Source organism: Salmo trutta, chromosome 33, assembly GCF_901001165.1.
Source record: "Salmo trutta chromosome 33, fSalTru1.1, whole genome shotgun sequence".
Taxonomy (NCBI): Eukaryota; Metazoa; Chordata; class Actinopteri; order Salmoniformes; family Salmonidae; genus Salmo; species Salmo trutta.
Genome location: NC_042989.1, coordinates 11687492 through 11711757, shown reverse-complemented (window position 1 = coordinate 11711757; position 24266 = coordinate 11687492). Strand labels below are relative to the sequence as shown.

Genomic DNA, 24266 nt, shown 5'->3' with positions numbered 1-24266 from the left:
GCCCCGCGATATGCAACTTTTCAGGGAAGTTTGGAACCAGGCAGTAAGGAAAGCAAAGGCTAGCTTATTCAAACAGAACTTTGCACCCTGTAGCACAACTCCAAAAAGTTCTGGGACACTGTAAATTCCAGGGAGAATAAGAGTACCTCCTCCCAGCTGCCCACTGCACTGAGGCTAGGAAACACTGTCACCACCGATAAATCCATGATAATTGAGAATTTCAATAAGCATTTTTCTATGGCTGGCCATGCTTTCCACCTGGCTACCCCTTCCCTAGTCAACAGCCACAAAATGTTTCAGACCTATATCTATCCTACCCTGCCTTTCTAAGGTTTTCGAAAGCCAAGTTAACAAACAGATCACCGATCATTTCGAATCCCACCGTACCTTCTCCGCTATGCAATCTGGTTTCCGAGCTGGTCATGGGTGCACCTCAGCGACGCTCAAGGTCCTAAAAGATATCATAAAAACGCCATCGATAAGAGACAATACTGTGCAGCTGTATTCATCGACCTGGCCAAGGCTTTCGACTCTGTCAATCACCACATTCTTATCGGCAGACTCAACAGGCTTGGTTTCTCAAATCACTGCCGCGCCTTGTTCACCAACTACTTCTCTGACAGAGTCAGATGCACCTGTACATAGCCCATCTGTAAATAGCCCATCCAAATACCTCATCCCATATTGTTTTTTTTTGTTGCTCCTTTGCACCCCAGTATCTCTACTTGCACATTCATCTTCTGCACATCACTCCAGTGTTTAATTGCTAAATTGTAGTTATTTCTCCACTATGGCCTATTTAATGCCTTACCTCCCTTATCTTACCTCATTTGCACACACTGTATATATACTTTTCTATTGTGTTATTGACTGTATGTTTGTTTACTCCATGTGTAACTCTGTGTTGTTGTTTGTGTCGCACTGCTTTGCTTTATCTTGGCCTGGTCTCAGTTGTAAATGAGAACGTGTTCTCAACTGGCCTACCTGGTTAAATAAAGGTGAATTAAAAAGTTTAAAAAATATATTACAGCTGTGTGCATTTCCAAATCGGGTCCAATGAATTTAATTTACCACAGGTGGACTCCAATCAAGTTGTAGAAACACTTCAAAGATGATCAATGGAAACAGGATGCACCTGAGCTCAATTTCGAGTCTCATAGCAAAGTCTCATAGCAAAGGGTATGAATATTTAAAAATGAATTTGCAAACATTTCTAAAAACCCGTTTTTGCTTTGTCATTATGGGTTATTGCATGTAGATTGATTCAATTTTTTTTTATTTTATAAATTATAGAATAAGGCTGTAACGTAACAAAATGTGGAAAAAGGGAAGGTTTCTGAATACTGTAGGCCAGTAAAACCTTTGACATTGTTGAATGTTGTGTTTATATTTTTGTTCAGTGTATATACGAATCACTGCACAGCCTGCACCTCCTGCCCTCTCCATGGCTCTCGGCTGCTTAGTATGTTGGCCCGCTAGTTGCTTGTGCCTCCGGCATTTCCACTGACTCTCGACTACTGCAGGATGCTCTGGACCACACAACAGCTACACACACACACACACACACACACACACACACACACACACACACACACACACACACACACACACACTTATTTTTACCTTTATTTAACTAGGCAAGTCAGTTTAGAACAAATTCCTATTTTCAATGACGGCCTTGGAACAGTGGATTAACTGTCTTGTTCAGGGGCAGAGCAACAGATTTTTACCTTGTCAGCTCAGGGATTCAATTTTGCAACCTTTCGGTTACTAGTCCAACGCTCTAACCACTAGGCTACCTGCCGCCATGCACACTCACACACACATACATACAGGCATGCACACACAGAGACACACACGCACGCACACACACACGTGTATATTTATTCCTCGTGTCACTATTTATATTTTATATTTTTATACACAACTCTGTATTGTTGGAAAAGGACCCGTAAGTAGGCATTTCACTGTTAGTTTAATCTTGTTTTTTAGGAAGCAAATGAAATAACATATGATTTGATGATTGATTTGACGATTTAATTTGACACACACACCACACCACTCTTCATCAGCTCCCACCAAGCCCATAAACAGTATAGTGCTGCTAGAGGAAATGATCTAAAGTTCAGCTGCATTAAACATGCAAACCCAGGTTGTGTAGCCAGTGGCCTGTCTACAGCAGCTGCTACAGTAGCACAGTGCACAACAGATGGGAGCATTTTCTCCTCTGTGAAACACAGGCAGGGGGAAGGGTACAGGTTCAATTGTTCTGGATGACAACCTGCAATTCAGTGACCAGTAAACAACATGTCTAAAGAACCAGGGGAAATCAGATTGGTAGCTCATTGATTTCACAGTGTCATGAGCTGCTTCACCCAGTTTATTAATATGCATCTCATTATATGTAGCGATGGATTCATGTTCCTCTCCAATTAAAAGGCCTGAGTGGAGAGGCAAACATGCACGTACGTACGCCCGAACACACCCACGCAAACACACACACACACACACACACACACACACACACACACACAGTCGTACAGGCACACACGTAATACGCAAACACAAGCACACTGAAACTGTGTAGTCTTGTGTTGCTCAGTGTCGTTCCTCTCTTGTTACTGCTATTCTTTTCTCACCATGCTTTTCCCCAGGTTTGGCTGCAGAACAGGGGGAAGTGGTGCACATGAAATACAATATGGGTCTACAGTCAGCTATAGGTAACTGCCAAAATAAAGGAAACACCAACATAGTGTCTTAATAGGGCATTGGGACACAACAAGCTGCCAGAACAGCTTCAATGTGCTTTTGTAGAATAGTGAAAATTTACTTTGTCTGAGGAATACAGAGAATGAGTGTAGAGGGTCTATGACCCTAATGTGATGTACACTACCGGTCAAAAGTTTTAGAACACTTGTAAATTTGATTTTTCTTTATTTTTACTGTTTTCTACATTGTAGAATAATTGTGAAGACATCAAAGCTATGAAATAAAACATATGGAATCATGTAGTAACCAAAAAAGTGTGAAACAAATCAAAATATATTTTATATTTGAGATTCTTAAAAGTAGCCACCCTTTGCTTTGATGACAGCTTTGCACACTCTTGGCCTTCTCTCAACCAGCTTCCCCTGGAATGCTTTTCCAACAGTCTTAAAGGAGTTGCCACATATGCTGAGCACTTGTTGACTGCTTTTCCTTCAATCTGCGGTCCGACTTATCCCAAACTATCTCAATTTGGTTGAGGTCGGGGAATTGTGGAGGCCAGGTCATCTGATGCAGCACTCCATCACTATTCTTGGTAAAATCACCCGTGCACAGCCTGGAGGTGTGTTGGGTCATTGTCCTGTTGAAAAACAAATGATAGTCCCACCAGATGGGTTGGCATATCGCTGCAGAATGCTGTGGTACCATGTTGGTTAAGTGTGCCTTGAATTCTAAATAAATCACAGACAGTGTCACCTGCAAAGCACCCCCACACCATAACACCTCCTCCTCCAAGCTTTATGGTGGGAAATACACATGCGAAGATCATCCATTCACCCACACGCATCGCACAAAGACATGGCGGTTGGAACCAAGAATCTCAAATTTGGACTCCAGACCAAAGGGCAGATTTCCACCGGTCTAATGTCCATTGCTCGGGTTTCTTGGCCCAAGCAATTCTCTTATTATTATTGGTGTCCTTTGGTGTTTTTTTCTTTGCAGCAATTCTACCATGAAGGCCTGATTCACACAGTCTCCTCTGAACAGTTGATGTTGAGATGTCTGTAACTTGAAATCTGTGAAGCATTTAATTGGGCTACATTTCTGAGGCTTGTAACTCTAATAAACTTATCCTCTGCAGAAGAGGTAACTCTTGGTCTTCCTTTCCTGTGGCGGTCCTCATGAGAGCCAGTTTCATCATAGTGCTTGATGGTTTTTCATACTGCACTTTAAGACATTTTCAAAGTTCTTGTATTTTTCCGTATTGACTGTCCTTCATGTCTTAAAGTAATGATAGTCTGTCATTTCTCTTTGCTTATTTAAGCTGTTCTTGCCATAATATGGACTTGGTCTTTTTCCTAAATAGGGCTATTTTCTGTATACCCCCTTACCCTCTCACAACACAACTGATTGGCTGAAATGCATTCAGAAGGAAATAAATTCCTCAAATTAACTTTTAACAAGGCACACCTGTTAATTGAAATGCATTCCAGGTGACTTCCTCATGAAGCTGGTTGGGAGAATGCCAAGAGTGTGCAAAGCTGTCATCAAAGCAAAGGGTGGCTGTTTGAAGAATCTCAAATATAACATATATTTTGATTTGTTTAACACTTTTTTGGTTACTATGTGATTCCATATGTGTTATTTCATAGTTTTTATGTCTTCACTATTATTTTACAATGTAGAAAATAGTAAAAATAAAGAAAAACCCTTGAATGAGTAGGTGTTCTAAAACTTTTGATTGGTAGTGTATTATCTGACTCCGTTATTATTGGAAAGCCCATAATTGTATCCAGTGGGTATAGCCAAGGTTGTGAGCCTTGCATCACCACTCAGAATACAATAAGACGCAAGAGTCTAGGTTTACCGTTATGCAATTATTAAATGGCTATGGAACAAAGAGCTAATATCTTGCAATCAATGTCCTAGCATTTAATGATTGAGTTAACCTTAGCTCAGAGATGCACAGTTAGAGACCGAGCATATATGCTATGTATATTGTGAATAACATTTAACATTAGACAGTTCACCAAATAATAATTCAAAGAATATTACTCAGAAATGTGAGGACTGCGGTTCGTATCCATTTCAATTTAATCAGATGTATTACACTTACGCAATAGGAATACAATTAACAAATGGTACGTACCAGAAATATTTTAGCATCATAGAAAGTATTTTAGCATCATAGACAATTCACCACTATGACATACAAGCGTATTGCAGGATATCAGTTTACCAGTGACTCAATGACCAACGTTTAAACCCAGCTTTTATTCTACCAAGAGCGATAACTCCCAGTATCTCCTATCGGCTAATTAACATCACGTTGCATGGCCGAAAACATTAAACCAAAGGCATGAAAACACACAGATTATTGGATCTAATCATCACAACTCTTATCTAAATTATACGACGCACCTGTGTCACTCCTCTTTGAACTACGTGCAGTCCGACAAACAGAATCACACAGTTTCTCTGTAACAATAAATCCATACCACTTACACTACATTGAAACATATCAAAATTGATAGATCTTCATGAACTCTTGAAACAATCAAAACAATTTATTTCACACAGTAACATTAATTTCGTCCATTCAAGTTTCATCAGTCTCCACACCTCTCCTGGCTTCAGTGACCCTAGGACTACTGTAGGATGTCTCTTCATTGAAATTTAAACAGATAAGGTGTTTGACCCCTATGATAGCCCACATATGGTCTGTCATTCTACCAATGCCATACATCGTGATTGTGTCATCACGCTGGGCCCCGGCGCCAGCAAGTCGCTAGATTTATCTTTATCACTGGTCTTTATCGTTCACATTTGTTCACTCTCTTCATTTTTCCACTACACTTTGGCATAGATTCTACTAGTGTCTGAAACTATTGGAGGGATGCGACACCATTCTTCCACAAGAAATTCCATCAATGGTTGTTTTGTTGATGGTGATGGAAAATGCTGTCTCAGGCACCGCTCTGGTGACTGAGAGACACACTCGCACACACCCTTTAACGTCCCTATGCTCCTTTGAGACACCTTTTTCATAGTAACATTTTCTTCTAGCTCTGCTAGCCAAAATAATGGGCAACTGTGCATTTTTATACATGACCAAGCATTATGGGATGTTAATTGCTTAATTAACTCAGGAACCACACTTATGTGGAAGCACATGCTTTCAATATATTTTGTATCCCTCATTCACTAAAGTGTTTGATTTATTTTGGCCTCCCAACTTAGCATCACAATTTGCTGACAATACAGCCATAGCATATTTCGACTATCAAATATGGAATGCGAGATGGTGAGAGCATGAGAGAGAGAGTGAGATGGAGAGAATGATAAAGGAAGACAAATTAGGAGAGGGAAAAGGGAGTCTGTGACTCAGAGCACCTTCCTTCCAGAATGCTCCATTGTCTCCTTGTGATCAGAGTAGCTGGAGGCTTTTCCTGCTTTATACAGCACAATGGCGGCTGCTGCCTCTCTTAGGGGGGAGCAGCCTTTTGTAGCCTCCAGCTCTGGATTTAATCTCATGTTTCCTCTAAGTTGCTGATTTATGTGAAATATTATCCAGAAACTGCTGCCACCACCATTTATCGCTGAGGAAAAATGAATTCTGTTATGCGGAGTGGAACAGGGGAACCCAAGAGCAGGCTCAGACGAGGAGACTGGGATGAAGTAACCAAGAATTTATTGAAACACAGCGAGGAGATGGAGTGCAGGTCAAGGGAAGCTCAGGTGGGTTGCTGGAAATCAGGTGCGGAGGCTGAGGCTGGAGCGAGAGGGGTTGAGACAGGGTAAGCAGGTCCGGAGGGGAATCCAAGGGAGTAGTAGAGTGGGGAATCCAGGACAGAGTAGCAGGATGACGAGACGTGGGACTGGAGACAGGGACCAGAGTCAGAGCGGGCAGAACTGTAGCGGAGAGGAAAACAGCGTCAGGCAAGGAAAACAGGAAAAACAGGATAACAGGATCTGAATAGTAACAAACAACTAGAAACGTAGACTGACTGAGCAGAGATTATGATCTGGCAGCGTGGAAGTGGCAGGGCTGAGTGTTTGTAGAGGTCTTGATTATGGAACAGGTTGCAGCTGGTGGAGATTGCTCTGACTCCAGCACACCTGTGTCCTCCCACACAATTACACACAGAGAGAGAGAGAGAGAGAGAGGGAGGGAGAGAGAGAGAGAGTACTGTGGGAGTGCCGGCAGGTCAAGGAGACACAGGATGCGCAGTAAAGGGCGTTGCAGGAGCAGATGTGACATTTTCATCCCGTAAATCATCATCTTTTTAAAGCTACGTCTTCAGCTGTTTGAAAATAGATAAATACATATACTGTAGGTCTTTAGAAGGACTTAGCTCTGTTGAATCAGATTGAAGTTACGTTGACTCAGGGGAGATTGGAATAGAATAGTCAAATGTGTTTTTCACAACTCAAACTATTCTAATTTACAATGCAAAATGGTGTCAAAGCCTTGCAGAGACTAAAGAAAATCGCAAATGTTCCTCCAAAGGAAACTGAAAGAAATGCCATGTCACTTATTCACGGAAAGAATGAATCCGCAGCTTCATTATGTCTTGTTTTTTCTACAACAAAAGAAAAAGGAATAGTGAAAAAACATGCTACCACAGGTCATGCATACAAATAACTTAGAAGACATTGTTTTGACAGAAATATTGTTATTGAAGACATGGCCACTAGCTGCTATCTTAATGTGTGTTTGTGTGTGTGTGTGTGTGTGTGTGTGTGTGTGTGTTTGCATCTGCATCTGCATCTGCATGAGTGTGTTTGTGTGTGTGTGGGGTCAGCTTTAACGCTGACCACTCTTATTACGATAAAGAAAGCATCCATACACTGTCCACCCCACTTTCCCTCCACTGCACAGAGAGAGAGAGAGAGAGAGAGAGAGAGAGAGAGACTCTAGGCTAAACAGCAAGGCTGCCAAGCTGAGATAACAACCCTTTAGCACCCCTTCACCAGATGATTCCCTTCTACTGTATGTGTAAGCTGCTCCAAAGTTGTCAAAAACATTAATCAGAACCGATGACTATATTTGCACTGGTGTTCTATATTTAGCAACATATGGTCACTTTTTTTTTCAATTGTGCCAAATCTTTATTTCAGTACATTTCATATAGTATTGACAATGTTGTCAAATCTTTTATAATTTTTTGCTCAGGATTATATGTGACTGGCTCGATTCAGTCTTATGTAGAAATTATGCTTTTTACATTGGATAAAAGTAGAGACTAATGTATATAATACATTACAGTTCAGGAACAATGGGAAAGTAATTCTGCTTTGATAGTTGGTAATCTTGTAACCTCTCTTTTGAAAAAACGTCCCTTAAATCTTTTGGTAAACCTATTGGAGAGCTCTTCTTTGTCTACACCCATTCAGCATCGTTCACACCCTCTCAAGTCTTAGGTCCACCCATTCCTTTAATTATTCACATATACTAAACAACCAAAGATTTCAAGACTGAAGGCTGGTTTATACTACGTCTGTCGACAGTTGTCGCAGTGACATCATGAACATTCTATTATCGTCCTACATCAAACTTGTCGTTGTTGTTATGAAAAAGTATAATTCAAAACTACAGGCTGCATGACATCAGTAGCCTGGTTGTCCAAAATAGCATAACTTGTGTATTTTAATACCATAAACCCACCTATTTAAAAACAAATGTTGTATATGTCAATCTAGCAAACTAGGCAACTAAAAGCTCATTTCTAAACAATGTTTTGGTTTGTTTCTAGCTTGTTTGCTAGCTAGCTAATGTTAAGTTAGCTGGCTAGCCAGTTCAAATAACGACCATATAATATAGCTGACAACGTCTTCACTTTTGCTCATTTGTCTTCATTATTACAGGAAAATAAACTCACAACAAGATAATTATTTACAAGATAATGGCGAGCCAATTACAGAAAATTGCTTACGGTTGTGAGTGTGATGAAATAAAAGCAGGCCATTCTACCGCAGAATTTTAGATCTTGGACACTGTCTCATTGGCATGTTACAGTATATACTAATTTGACTTTGGTGCAGGTCATGTCTTTACATTACCGTCTCTGGTAAACACATACTGTATCAAATAAAATCAATGTTTATTTGCCCCTTGCACAGGATACAGAAGGTGTAAACGGTACAGTGAAATGGTACCTTGCATAGTGGAGTCTTTTGTTTAGACATGTAGCTAGCTAGCTAAACAATTAACCATAATCCCAACTCATAACGTTAATACCCTGCATGAATCTGCAGTTAGCTAACCAACCAGGTTCAATGTTGGCTAGCTAGCTAACATTAGGCTATAACTAGCAATACAAATGGCTTTGAGATACTAATAATATTACTACACATATCATACAGGGAACGTTAGCTAGTGAGCCAACCAGCTAACGTTACTTACTTAACTTTCTGACAAAATTAGAAACGTCTAATATCTGAAAATGTAGCTAGCTAGACTCTCTTACGCGTATACATGGATGGACGCTTCTCCCTTTCTGTCGAGGATGCCATGGTTTTCCTTAGTTTGAAGATGTAATCCGAAGACAGGTGTTTTATACAACAGCCTTCTGTGTGTTCTCTTTTCGACTCCCTCTGCATATTTGCAATCAAATGGCAGAATTTTCTCCATCTCCTTAGCTATCATAGTCTATTTCCACCGGACATTCCACTGATTTCAAAATTCTGTCCTCCAGAAAGTGGAGAGCAACACTTTTGCAGTTCTACTACGTGATATCTTTCAAAGAATCCATGTTAGAAAGGATTACCTACAGTACACATACTGACCAGTTCATGTTATAGACAGAAGCATGCTACATGGCAGACCAATCAGAACTCATGTCTCGGCATGTCCAGCCCATCCATTATCTCAACCAATCATGGCTAATTGGAAGGTTCCTGTCTTTTTACCAGGCTAAACCAACTAGGCTCGTAATTTAAAAATGTTATTTGTATTTACAGATGGCATACAAGTTTGTTATTAAGGCACATGAACGTTCACATTTTCCAGAAGGCATTTCTGCGAGAGAAAAAAAGGTTTACTTTCAAATTCCTCTCCTGTGAAGTAGTGACATGCAACATACGCTTAGTTTCCTGAAACTAGTTATTAGGTTTGGGTTAAGTGTCAGGATAAGGATTTTATTTATTTTATCTTTATTTAACTAGGCAAGTCAGTTAAGAACAAATTCTTATTTTCAAGGACAGCCTAGTAACAGTGGGTTAACTGCCTTGTTCAGTGGCAGAACGACAGATTTTTACCTTGTTAGCTCGGGGATTTGATCTTGCAACCTTTCGGTTACAAGTCCAACACTCTAACCACTAGGATACCTGCCGCCTCGGCAGGCACCCTAGATAAGGATAATGTTTAGAGTTAAGTGGTTACCCACTGGGCACACACTGGTTGAATCAGTGTTGTTTCCATGTAATTTCAATGAACTTACGTTGATCCAATGTGGAATAGACATTGAATTGACATCTGCACCCAGTGGGTAGTGGTTAAGGTTTAGGGGTTAAGAGGTTCTAAGGTTATGCTTAGGCTTAGAAGTAAATATGATCCATAACACTTTGAAAAATACTAAGGTGGTGATGTGATGAAAACAACATGTGACTAGGTTATTACAGTTTACACGTCCTCACGTTGATGTGATTCTACTATGGGTATTTTAGGCACCGTGACACAATTCCAGCCTAACTCCAGTTGACGTTCATGTCAATGCTCTCACTGTTCTCAGGGCCTGCTGCCAAGCCACATGGCTCTTTCATCCTTCTCCTCATCCCCCTCTTTTGTGTACACCCACCGGCCGGGTGTGTGTGTATTGACATATTAAAAACAATATGATAATATTTTGAGTGCAATGGTAACATCTCCTTTTACAGCACTTTAAAAATGCACATGTGCGTTGCGTGTAAAATGTGATCAGTGTTAATTATAGAGGAGTGTTCATGTTTTGGCCGGGTGCATTATTCATTGGTTTGAGCGTCTTCTGCACATCGCTCCCCTAATACTCCTCCTGTTTGCATGCCACTGCACTGTCACTCAGCCATATTTTATTGATGAACAGGATACAGAAACGGAACAGTACCACTTGCACAACTCTGCCTTGTCCTAAACATTGAGTGTGACTGTGTAGACGAGTGGGATTATTAGCAATGTAGAATTATCTCAATATGAACACTGTAGTATAGTTAGAAGGCTGATGGCAAGTATGCTGTGAGACAGAAGAACATTTTAATATTACTGAGATTTGAAGGTTTATTGTTCTGGCTGTGTAATAAAGTGAGACTTGGCCAATATGAGTACTACTTTTGTTCAGATGTTTTCCTTTTTTAATAAGAGAGAAAAGTCTGGTAAAAGAAGCCTTTCAATCCTGCCTCAAACTCGTTGAGTGGTAAATAAAGGACCCTTTCAGACTTTTTAAATTAGCATGGACTTCCTGAACTTTGATTGAATGTAATAAGACAGTAGTTGTATTGCCACTCTTGTTGTCAATTACACATTCAGGACAGACAAATAATGTTCCATCATGAAAGGAAGGCAAAAATGTTGTTTTCAATGCTGTGGCCCTTCCCATTCTGTATTCTGTAGCGCCCTTTAATTTGCTTACACGTAAACAAGCAACAAACATCCCATGAGCAGAGTACTGCGTTGGAGTACGTGAAGGAACATCCATCTACATTGCATAATCGTGCCTCCACTTGCCTCAAGGACATATCCTACCGACAATGTCTTACTTTCTACTCTCTCGTTCTCTCTCTTTCTCTCTCTCACTCTCACTCTCTCTATATATCTGTCTCACTCTCAGTGTAATATCAATATCAAGTAGATATCATGAAAACGCTGTCTGTGTGCGTCCAAGGATGATCTTAGCTTACTTCTCTACACCTCAACGTTGATCAGGGCATCATAGAGTGTGCTCAGCTTAACTACCTCAACTACCTCACTGCTTTACTAACAATCATTCCTGGCTGCATAACTGGCACTTACTTGATTTACTTTAAATATATGAAGATTTGGAGTGCTCTTAGATATTCATCTTAATATAGCCTATAATTAAATACATGAAGGACATGGAATCACCTGAACATTAGAGTACGTCACTTTTGCAGCTTCAAAATGACTAACAAATATATTTTCATAAAGAATGAGACATAAGATAATATAGTAACACTTGACATCAAGTTCTTATACATGTATAGTAACTTTGTGATTATTACAATAGCAACATTGTTGTTACATTTGGAAATTGCTTTATTTAATTACATAATAATGGAATTATTGCATAAGTGGAAAAAGGAACAAACTCTCAGCTCATTGCTCTGCAATTAAAATGCAAAATGCAAGGTATTACGGTAACAACATGCTAATAAAATGTCTCTCCAAAAGTAATTACAGTTTTATTACACAGGCATAATAACAGTATAATGTTAAGTGTTACTGAGAATGCTAAGAGTAACAAAACATGGCTATTAAGTGTCGAAAGGAAACTAAATATCCCCAAAATACCTGCTTGAATCAACTAAAGCCAAGGTAGGTGGAAAATTGTTTGTTTGTATTCTGAGTAAACTATCCCTTTAAAGATGGTATAGTGTTTTTTTGACTAAAAACTTGAGCTGGCGCACATCCAGAGAAAATTATTTTATGTAGAGGTGCTGACTAATGGCGAATAAACTATAAGCTATTCAAATAAAGAGAGTCGCACACTCTATACATTATCTCCCCAGTAATTTATTGGGTAAATGACCAACGTTTTGTTATCACTGTGCCTTCTTCAGGGTGTGTGTTTGAAACAAGAGCGCTTACCCTCAGATGCCTCCCTCTGCAGTATTTTCAGGTATAATTCAATTAATTGCAGCTTTTGATCTTTTCAGTGTATGCTGAAAGAGTCATACAGTAGTTGAGGGTCACAACTTATTTATACTTAAGAGTATCTGTACAAAATATAATTGGTCAATTGGTTTGACTTGATTATGTACACCTGGGGCAATGGACATTTAAGAGAATGTGTAGATCAAATGTGACTGTCGGATGGATTGGAATAGTATAGGAGATTTTGTGCTCTGTTCATTCTATTTCTATCTTCAACATGCCGTTCCAGATCTAGCCCTGCCATCAGTTGAAGGCAGTCAATCCAATAGTTTCAGAAAAGTAGTCACTTCCTGAGATTTGTGGCACAGATAAAATTATGTTTACTAAATCGAATCAAACCGAATGAAATGTTATTCATCACATACACAGTTGACAGCAGGTATAAAAGGTGCAGCGAAATGCTTATGTGCTAGCTCCCTCAAAAATGCAGTACATTAATGTAATCAATGTCAATAATAAGAATAAAAGAGTCAAGTCAAAAACAACAAGTAATGGAAGTAATAGAAGAGGTATGGTAGTATGGAACTACACTACCATTCAAAAGTTTGGGGTCACTTAGAAATGTCCTTGTTTTTGAAAGAAAAGCAAATGTTTTGTCCATTAAAATAACATCAAATTGATTAAAAATACAGTGTAGACATTGTTAATGTTGTAAATGACAGGTTTATTGCTTCTTTAATCAGAAAACCGTTTTTGGCTGTGCTAACATGATTTTAAAAGGGTTTTGTAATGATCAATTAGCCTTTTAAAATGGTAAACTTGGATTAGCTAACACAACGTGCCATTGGAACCAAGGTGTGATGGTTGCTGATAATGGACCTCTGTATGCCTATGCAGATATTTCATTTAAAAAATCAGCCGTTTCCAGCTACGATAGACATTTACAACATTAACAATGACTACACTGTATATCTGATCAATTTGATGTTATTTTAATGGACAAAAAATGTGCTCTTCTTTCAAAAACAAGGACATTTCTAAGTGACCCAAAACTTTTGAACGGTAGTGTTTATGGAAATCTATGGGTCCTGTTCAAAAGCAATGCACTAAATAGGGAATTGGAGAATCATCAAAAAATGCTTTTTGAAGGTTCTCTGTCTCTATGTGTATAAACCATCACACGTAGCTGTCACTTAGAGATTGCATTGAGGTTTTAGCCTCAGTAAAAATAACTACTAATTTACATTCATGGGTATATTTGCATGGGTGTGACATTCTTTGTTTGTAATCCTATGCACATAAATCCATTACAATATCATATTTATTTCCTCCTCGTTCTTCCCTCCATCCTTTTTATTTCTGGTCCCCCCACACAAACACAAACAGCAGTATGTATAGCCTGAAAGAGAAATCAATGTTAAAAAATTACAGTGTGGTAATGAACATGATCCTGCTGTCTGCTTTGTCAGTGGGCAGCAGTGTTGCTTTCATTACCCTGTGGTGCTATGACCTTCCTGTGTGCTCTGGAGACAAGACCCCCCGTGATTAGAAAATCACACAGGCTGCCATGCCATGCAAGCCTTTCTCTGGAGCTGCATGTCATGTGATTCATTGTGTCCCAAATGGCAACATATTCCCTATGCAGTGCACTACTTTTGTCCAGAGCCCTATGGACCCTGGTTTAAAGTAGTGCACTATACATGGAATAGGGTGCCATTTGGGATACATATATTGACTCTGTACCTACCTTTCAAGGGCCCTTGTCATGTTATTAGTAGCCTGTCATGTGACGAGTACCTATTCTCCTTCATTGAAATGACATGTTATGCCAGATCATCCTATAGGCTAAATGAGGCCTTTTCCATCAAACAGGAGGTAATCATATAGTATGTGTATATGTTAGGCAAGCCTGTGGTTTTAACATGTTTCCGTGTCATGTATGCTCTTGCTGGCTATGATGATAGACCGTTATGTCGACATGATCACATTCCCTCTACAGCACAAAATAAAAGTCTCCTGTCAGGTTTTTTTCAACCTCATTACATTGATTTTATTTAATTTGCCCATCATCCTTCCTGTGAAGCCAGGCAGGCAGGCAGGCTGAGTGAGTAGCGAGACACTTATCTTCTCATTACATACTTTCCTCAGTGTAATTACAGCGGTGATATCTTCCCACGTGTCAGATATGTCCGCTGCAGTCCGCAGTTCAGGCTGAAGCATTATGAAACAGCTCCTCTGTTCTGCACCCCCACACACTTGTAATGCTGAGTAAGTGACCCAACACAGGGATGGCATGACTCATGCTGGGTATGGAGGAGAAGAGAACATGTGTTTAAAAGTAAAAAGCTCTGTCGGTCCACCTATTAGGTGCCTTTTGAGTAGTGTAACGTGATAAAAAAGTTTTATTTCATCTAATTTTATCATTCTGTCATAAAGACCACATGTTCAACTTAAGAATTTTTTTTTCTCCCCCATTTCAAGAGGTTAAATTAAAAAAATGATTATAGTAGTGCCTATTAAGTGCCAAATAAAGTAGGATTGATAACCTCATCTTAAATCATCCATGAATTCCCTTGTGACAGGGGGAATGGAAGCTTGTTGTGTACAACAGGGAAGGGCAATTGAATGCAAGCTTCACAAAAAATGTGAGATTTTTTTAACATTTCTTGTCTGTCTATCTATGGGTATTAGTGTTGACGTGTTATGCTTGACCCACTCAGTTTTCCACCACAAAACACCAGAAAATGGCCAAAAAGAGGAAAACTAGCTCACCCGCTTTTACACTATGATTTGACTATTCAATGTTTCTTTTGTAAAAAAAAAAATTCACCACATTAAAATGAGAGTTCAGATCACATAAAAGGGTTGACCTCAAAAATGAGGAACAGTTTTTTTTCTCCTTAAAATGAATTACTAATAACATGAAATAAATAATAATCTTCTGAAATGACTTTGTCATAGCAACAAAATAGCTAGGGCTCTACAATGATGGTGAAAACTTGGATAAATGTCTGAATTAAGTGGGTTAAAATCTTCCTAGAAGTCACAGAGGATACACATAGGGACATGAAATTACGTCACATAGACTTTATTGTAACCAGTTTCTAGTTGTACTGATGTCATTTCAACCAGTTTTGACACCTGGGTATTTCTTACTAAATGGCCCCATTATACTGGGAACTGATAAGTGTTCAAGACTGGGGTGGAATTTAACTCAGAGCATCTTTACTCAAGATGTTAGTGTCACTGCTGGTGTAATTTCTGGTGGTGAATGTCATGATCCAGTTCAAATTATTAATTATCTCTTCTCTCTGTCTTATGTTGCAGGTGTTTGAACCTGACTTACAATGGAAAAACTGCTGGTCTGTCTGTTGGTTATTGGAATGGCAGTGAAGGCCCAGATCTGTCCTAAGCGCTGTGTCTGTCAAATACTATCTCCCAACCTTGCAACCCTCTGTGCCAAAAAAGGTCTCCTCTTTGTCCCCCCGAACATTGACAGGCACACCGTGGAGCTACGGCTGGCAGACAACTTCGTCACCAGCATCAAGAGGAAAGACTTTGCCAACATGACCAGGTTGCAGGACCTTACCCTGTCAAGGAATACCATTAGCTTCATCACGCCACACGCGTTTGCTGACCTGGAGAACCTCCGCGCCTTGCATGTAAACAGCAACCGTCTGACCCGGATATCCAACGACACCTTTAGCGGCATGTCCAAGCTGCACCACCTGATCCTCAACAACAACCAGCTGATGTTGATCCACCTGGGGGCTTTCAACGACCTGCTGGCCCTGGAGGAGCTCGACCTGTCCTACAACAACTTGGAGTCCATCCCCTGGGAGGCTATCCAGAGGATGACGAGCCTCCACACCCTCAGCCTGGACCACAACATGATCGACTACATTCCTGAGGAGACCTTTTCTCTTCTCCAAAAACTCAACCGCTTGGACGTAACCTCAAATAAGCTACAGAAGCTTCCTCCAGATCCTCTGTTCCAGCGGGCCCAGGTTTTGGCCACGTCTGGGATCATGAACCCTTCCTCGTTCGCACTGAGCTTTGGCGGGAACCCTCTGCACTGCAACTGTGAGCTGCTGTGGTTGAGGCGCCTGAGTCGAGAGGATGATCTGGAGACATGCGCATCGCCGCAACATCTCTCTGGACGCTATTTCTGGTCCATCCCGGAGGAGGAGTTCCTGTGTGAACCTCCTCTCATCACCCGGTACTCCCACGAGATGAGGGTGCTGGAGGGCCAGAGGGTGGCCCTGAGGTGCAAGGCCAGGGGGGACCCTGAGCCTGCCATACACTGGATCTCTCCAGAGGGGAAGCTGGTGTCGAACTCCTCCCGGACGTTGGTCTACACCAATGGCACCCTGGACATTTTGATCAGCACTGTGAAGGACACAGGATCCTTCACCTGCATCTCGTCCAACCCGGCGGGTGAGGCACATCAGACTGTTGAGCTGCTGATTATCAAACTCCCACACATCTCCAACAGCACCAACAACATCCAGGAGCCTGACCCTGGCTCCTCAGACATCTCCACGTCCACCAGGGCTGGAGCAAATGGCAGCAACCACACTGGAGACACCAAAACTAGTCCGGATAAGAGAGTAGTCATCGCTGAGGCCACATCCTCCACGGCACTCATCAAGTTCAACTTCCAGAGGAATATACCTGGGATCCGCATGTTCCAGATTCAGTACAATGGCAGTTATGATGACTCTCTTGTTTACAGGTAGGTTCCATTCAATCCCCTCAAATTATTTGTGTATGATTTGTGTATGAAATGTGTGGTGAAATGCGTAATGGCCCTAATGGATTTAATTTCAATCATCAAGTGCACTTATAGTTTAGGTTCAGAGATGTTTTCGATGTTTTCGATGTAGATTCATCTCAATCACGTTCACACACTATGCAAACACAAAAGTATGTTTTATAGGCTTTCAACCACTTGTTTGTAAAATCAATGATGGCGACCATCCTAACTAAGCAAGGCAATAAACTAAACAACCAAAACAAGTTTCAATTGCTAAGCAATTACAGTAGCCACGATATGAGATTTTAAAGCTGTTTAGCTAGTAGCTGATTCTTAATTGTGAAGCGTTTTACAAAAACAACAACTAAATAAATATATAAATGGGAGTGGAATTACAAAAACAAAAAGATAATTTATATAAAATCCCAATTTTATTACATTTGTTTTTTTTTAGATAATCTGTAATCCTTGAAAACTTATTAGTAAAACCCCCGCAAAGCAAAACCCCCAAATGCACACGGGCCGTGTGATAGAGGGATCATGATCTCATATTGATTAAGATGAGCTGAACTCTGCATTGTGAAGCAGCAGAGATGAACACAACTGCCATGTATTCTCTGTGATGTGAATAGGAGGTTATTAGATTTCAACGAGGTCGTCAGTGAAATGGCCCGTTTTAGTCAGTTCAACACAAACTAATTCAGTCTGAACTACAATTAACTGGCACTGTAATGGACACAAATTGATTCGGTCTCAATAACAAACAATTAGCTGTAACTCCAATGGGCAGGAGCAAACGGTCTTCGGTTCATTAACAAATACTATACATCTGTCACTTTTTTGTGTTGATCTAATAGAGAAGGATCAACCTTTACTTGCTTGTATAGGCATGAATGGAAATCAATCCCTTATCAGAGGAATATGTAATGTGTGTAATGGCTGTCAGCAGCATCTATCCTCAGAGAGTAGAGAGTGGTGAACACCAGGCTTCTTTTAAAGGAGTTTCTAACATCATTTTATCTTCAGATTGTGCATTGCTTAATCTGAACAGTATTACAATACATTGTTTACCCTTATTTTAACAGGTAAATTGACTGAGAACACTATCATTTACAGCAATGACCTGGGGAATAGTTACACTGGAGAAGAGGGTGGATGAATGAGCCAATTGGAAGCTGAGAATGATTAGGTGGCCATGATGGTATGAGGGCCAGATGAGGAATTTAGTCAGGCCACCGAGGTTAACACCCCTACTCTTACAATAAGTGGCATGAAATCTTTAGTGACCACAGAGAGTCAGAAAAGACAGCACCCTAAACAGAGCAATGTTCCCAATCACTGCCCTGGGGCATTGGGATATTTTTTTAGAACAGAGGGAAAAGTGCCTCCTATTGGCCCTCCAACACAATTTACAGCAGAATCTGGTTTCCCATCCAGGGTTCAACCAGTACCAACCCTGCTTAGCTTCAGAGGTAAGCCAGCAGTGGGATGCAGGTCAATATGCTGCTGGCGCTCCAATAAAAAATTGTGTTTTAAAAGCTTCACACATCTACAAAGCCACATTATTCCCTATTACAAGACCTGTGTTGATATTGAGGATCACCATAGGTCTCTGGAGTACCTTGACCTTTTGAATAGCATATCTCCTGTCAATATATCCTACAAGCACAGGCCTTTTTGGTTTTATTGTAATGTTCTCCATTGTTGTTTCACCTGCACACATTAATTTCCCTTTCAACGTTATTCATTACTCAATGAGGATGTGATAAAAAAATCTGGGCATCAAACAAATTGTCTGACAAGTTGTATGTGCAAACAAATCAGGAGAATGAGCCTCTTTTAAAGCACTCCAACTCGTGCAATTTTAGCCAGAAAAAGGCCCCGTGGAACAGGTAATATCTGACTCAGATCTGCTTAAGGTATAAAATAAACCACTTTATTCAAATGATATGGTTCCAATTTCCATTGTACTGCATATCAAATAAACACACTCAGGCTAACATAACAATATTGTTGACTGTCTCTCACATGATTGTAAATGGATTCAAACTAAAATAATACAGATATTCCATTCGATTTTTGATGACATGGCGGGATGGATTTTCGATGACTGTGCTGTGCTGTGCTATTTTCCACAGTGACATGGCTTTCAAAACTATTAGTAGGGCACTTTACCATTGGCTGTTGGTGAATGTCAGGGAGGTCAACCTCCACGTGAAGTCACCCTACATGAAGTTATCTTGGTCTGAGACCCTCAGGCTCAGTACATGTTAATGGTAAATACATCAGTGGAAGTGTTGTTTACTTTTTGGGGGCTGTTGTTTTTATCTTTTACATTTTAAGAGTTTAACGCAGTAATTTTCTTGACAATGTACACAGTATTTACCAAACATTAAGAACGCATTCCTAATATATACCCCCATTCCCCTTTTGCCCTCAGAACAAACTAAATTCGTCAGGGCATGGGCTCTACAATGTATCGAGAGCTTTCGAAAGGAATGTTGGCCCATGTTGACTCCAATGCTTCCCACAGTTTTGTCAAGTTGTCTTGATGTCCTTTGGGTGGTGGATCAATCTTGATACACACAGGAAACTGTTGAGCATGAAAAACCCAGCAGCGTTGCAGTTCTTGACACAAACCTGTGCGCCTGGCACCTACTACGATACCCCATTCAAAGGCACTTAAATATTTTGTCTTGCCCATTCACCCTCTGAATGGCACACATACACAATCCATGTCTCAATTGTCTCAAAGCTTGAAAATCCTTATTTAACCTGTCTCCTCCCCATCATCTACACTGATTGAAGTGGATTTAATAAGTGACATCAATAAGGGATCATAGCTTTCACCTGGATTCACCTTGTTCAGTCTATGTCATGGAAAGAGCAGGTGTTCTTAACGTTTTGTATAATCAGTGTCTGCTATGGTCTAAGTTTTCTGCATGATATGATTCAATTAATTTCATTGCTTTGGCAATGCAATCAGTTCCATATGGGTTTGAGTGTAGCAAAATCATAATTAACAAAGAAAAAGGATACAGTAGTTACTGGTATTCACCCCTTCAAATGAGTGGATTTGGCTATTTCAGCCACACCTGTTGCTGACTGAGGTATAACAGTGCACGCAGCCATGCAATCTCCATAGACAGACATTGGCAATCGAATGGCCTTACTGAAGAGCTCAGTGACTTTCAACATGGCACCGTCATAGAATGCCACCTTTCCAACCAGTCAGTTCATCAAATGTATGCCCTGCTAGAGCTGCCCCGGTCAACTGTAAGTGTTGTTATTGTGAAGTGGAAAAATCTAGGAGTAACAACGGCTCGGCCCCGAAGTGGTAGGCCACACAAGCTCACAGTATGGGAACATCGAGTGCAGAAGCGCGTAGCGCGAAAAAAACGTCTGTCTTCAGTTACAACACTCACTACTGTGTTCCAAACTGCCTCTGGAAGCAACGTCAGCACAACATCTGTTCGTCAGGAGATCATGAAATTAGTTTCCGTGGCCGAGCAGCCAGACACAAACCTAACATCACCATACGCAATACCAAGTGTCGGCTGGAGTGGTGTAAAGCTTGCTGCCATTGGACTCAGCAGCAGTGGAAATGCGTTGTCTGGAGTGATGAATCACGCTTAACCATCTGGCAGTCTGGCGGATTAATCTGGATTTGGCGGATGCCAGGAGAACGCTACCTGCCCCAATGCATAGTGCCAACTTTAAAGTTTGGAGGAGGAATAATGGTCTGGGGCTGTTTTTCATGGTTCGGGCTAGGCCTCATAGTTCCAGTGAAGGGAAATCTTAACACAACAGTATACAGTGACATTGTAGACGATTCTGTGCTTCCAACTTTGTGGCAACAGTTTGACAACGCCCCGGTGCACAAAGCAAGGTCCATATAGAAATGGTTTGTTGAGATTGGTGTGGAAGAACTTGACTGGCCTGCACAGAGCCCTGACTTCAACTCCATCGAACAACTTTGGGATAAATTGGAACGCTGACTGCGAGCCAGGCCTAATCACCCAACATCAGTGCCTGACCTCACTAATGCTCTTGTGGCTGAATGGAAGCAAGTCCCTGCAGCAATGTTCCAATATCTAGTGGAAAGCCTTCCCAGAAGAGTGGAGGCTAATATAGCAGTAAAGGTGGGACCAACTCCATATTAATGCCAATGAATTTGGAATGAGATGATCAAAGAGCATGTGTCCACATACTTTTGGTCATATAGTGTACTCTTTGAAGAGGTAGGGTTTCAGATGTTTTCGGGAGATGGGCAGGGACTCTGCTGTACCAGCTTCCGGGTCACCATTGGGGTGACCATGACAGAGAAGTGCTTTGACTGGGCTGAGTGGGAGCTTCCCTCCCGTAGGCGTGGGAGGGCCAAGAAAGCAGAGGTGGCAGAACGGGGTATTCGGGTTGAGGTGTTGGGTTTGAGCATAGCCTGAAGGTAGGGAAAGGCACTTCCTCTTTCTGCTCTGTAGGCAAGTACCATGTACATTAGAGGCCAAACGATGTTCAGAAGTATGAATGACATTAGCATTCACCCAGTCAATGTATGCTGTCTAATGTTATACAGGAATATAGCACACACACACGGTATAACATGTTGACGTTGTTACTTGTTTATGTTGCCTTTGAATATTTTAGGATTCATTACTCTCCAAAAATAGATTCCTTTTGATTAATGAAACACAGCATTGTCATTTTGGGATAATGATATGTTAAACAATATTTTTTTAAATACAGCAACTAGGATTGATTTAAGAATATAGGAAAATGCTTCTCAACAGCAGAAGCACATTTGGAACAATTGGTAAGAAAATATCATGCATGAATGACATGAGCTGTCCTTATAACAACTTTTATTTGAATCCACATTGATATCTTTCCTTTGTCCTTCTCTCCTCTCAGAATGATTCCCCCCACGAGCAAAAACTTCCTAGTCAATAACCTGGCTGCTGGAACGTCGTATGACCTGTGTGTTCTGGCCATATACGATGATGGTATCACTTCCCTCACCGCCACCCGTGTGGTGGGCTGCATCCAGTTCACCACCGAGTCTGAGTACCTGCGCTGTCACTTCATGCAGTCCCAGTTCCTGGGAGGCACCATGATCATCATCATCGGCGGCATCATCGTGGCCTCCGTCCTCGTCTTTATCATCATCCTCATGATCCGCTATAAGGTCTGCAACATCAGTGACTCGGGCAAAGGCACACTGGTCACCAACGTCCACTCCCAGACCAATGGGGCGCAGTCTCAGGGGTGCACCGTCAATCCCTCTGTGTCCAAACAGGCCGTGGGAGGGTCGGGGTCAGAGGGAGGGGGCGGAGGGTCTATAAAGGCCGCTGGGCACGCGCCAGACACGCTGACGGACTCGTCTGAGACCTCTCTCCCAGACTGCTCCACTGCTACTTCTCTGGTGAGCCAGAGCTGGAACACGCCTGGCTCCTCAGGGTCACTGAAGCCAAAGCGCAAGCCTGCGCCAAAGCCCTCCACTACTGCTTCTGTCACACCTGAGCCCAAGATAGAGGCCCTCCCCAATGCTGAGACCCAGAACACCAACCGCAACAACTCCACGGCTCTGCAGCATCCCCCCGCCCCGGTATTCCACTCCCCCCTACCCTACTCACGCATCAAGGACACGCCCATATTAAGACGCGCACACCCCAGACCATCCTCCAAGTACCTGACCTTACCGGTGGAAGGGGTGAAGGCCAAACGTAGGTACTCTCTAAACGAGGACTCGTCCAAGCCCCACTGCTACATTGGGGTAACAAAACTTGGGAATATGTGGTCTAAGCGGAGTATGTCCATGAATGGGATGCTACTTCAACAGGAAAATATAGACAGTGGCAAGGCCACCTTTTCCAGTTCAGAGTGGATTCTAGAAAGTACTGTGTGACTGTTCTGTTTGTATGTATGTGTGTGATTGAATGTGTGTGTGTGGGGACATCTGTTTTTGATTCTTTAGATTTCTTTTGCGTTTCAGTTTACTTTTCTTTTTCTAAAACCAATAGTAAAACGGATGCTTGCCTTGTAGTAATCAGAATTTCATCACTGTTCTCCTCTGATGTGGAGAATCTCCAGCAGCTCGGAGCCCAGTGCTCGGCAGTCCATGCAGTGTTTTCATACCCATACAAAAAAAATTGAAAAATAAATCCAACACACCCATCCAGTTATACAGTACATACACCCAGTGTTGTCGTTGTGGCAAGAGAAAAGCATTGGTGCCTTCCTCTGCATTACAGTTTTCCTCTTGCAAGGAGCACCAATAGGATTTCAGTTGTCCTTGACAGGGGATTTGGGATCGAGAGGAACATGAGAGATTTCACAAAAAGCCTTTCTATTACAGGGAAATAATTACCTGCATATAGAGACAACACAAAAAACAACTATCAAAGACTTGTTACTGGACCTCTTAATAAATTGATATTTTTTAAAGAACAATTCAAGCTTTCTTTTCAGTGACATTGATATTGCCTTTGTTTTAAGGCACAAAAAAGCCCTGTACAGAGAAACAACATCTGCTGTGTTATGTTGTGTAAAATAAAATAAAAATGAAACAAGTATGTTTTGTTGGTTTTGCGTTGGTAAATACATTTGTAATCTCTTCATCCCAGACAGGTATATTTTCAGACAAGCCCTACCATACCTACACAATTCAATACTGTTCAATGTAACCTAACCCGGTGGTCCCCCAACTTTTTGGTGTTCCCAAAGCTTGTCAAAATGTTCCTCTGACCTACCAGATAAACCAAGCAAATGTTTTAAGACTCTATCTGTAGTCTTTAGCCACAGCCCTAAACAGTTCAGACGGGACCCACCATTAGGTGAAACACTAACAGAATCCATATGGAGTTATCTATACCAAGATAAGAAAATTGCACTTATTGCAACATGATACTACAGTAGGCATGCTTATTTACTGGCACATTATTTCAAATGAATTTATGAAGGCTGATAGAAAATAACTACTGATGTATGGGGACTCAAGTC

General features: G+C 41.2%; 1 protein-coding gene across 1 annotated transcript in view; it reads left to right on the top strand.

The window, feature by feature from the left end:
* LOC115172391 (leucine-rich repeat and fibronectin type-III domain-containing protein 5) overlaps window positions 1–23836 on the top strand; it is a 50560-nt gene extending 26724 nt beyond the window's left edge. Inside the window, exons 2-3 of the mRNA XM_029729799.1 lie at window positions 15842–17249; window positions 22179–23836. Coding sequence (XP_029585659.1) covers window positions 15862–17249; window positions 22179–23172 — 2382 coding nt within the window. The 5' untranslated portion in view covers window positions 15842–15861 and the 3' untranslated portion in view covers window positions 23173–23836. The remainder of the gene's footprint in view (window positions 1–15841; window positions 17250–22178) is intronic.
* The last annotated feature ends 430 nt before the right edge of the window (window positions 23837–24266 follow it).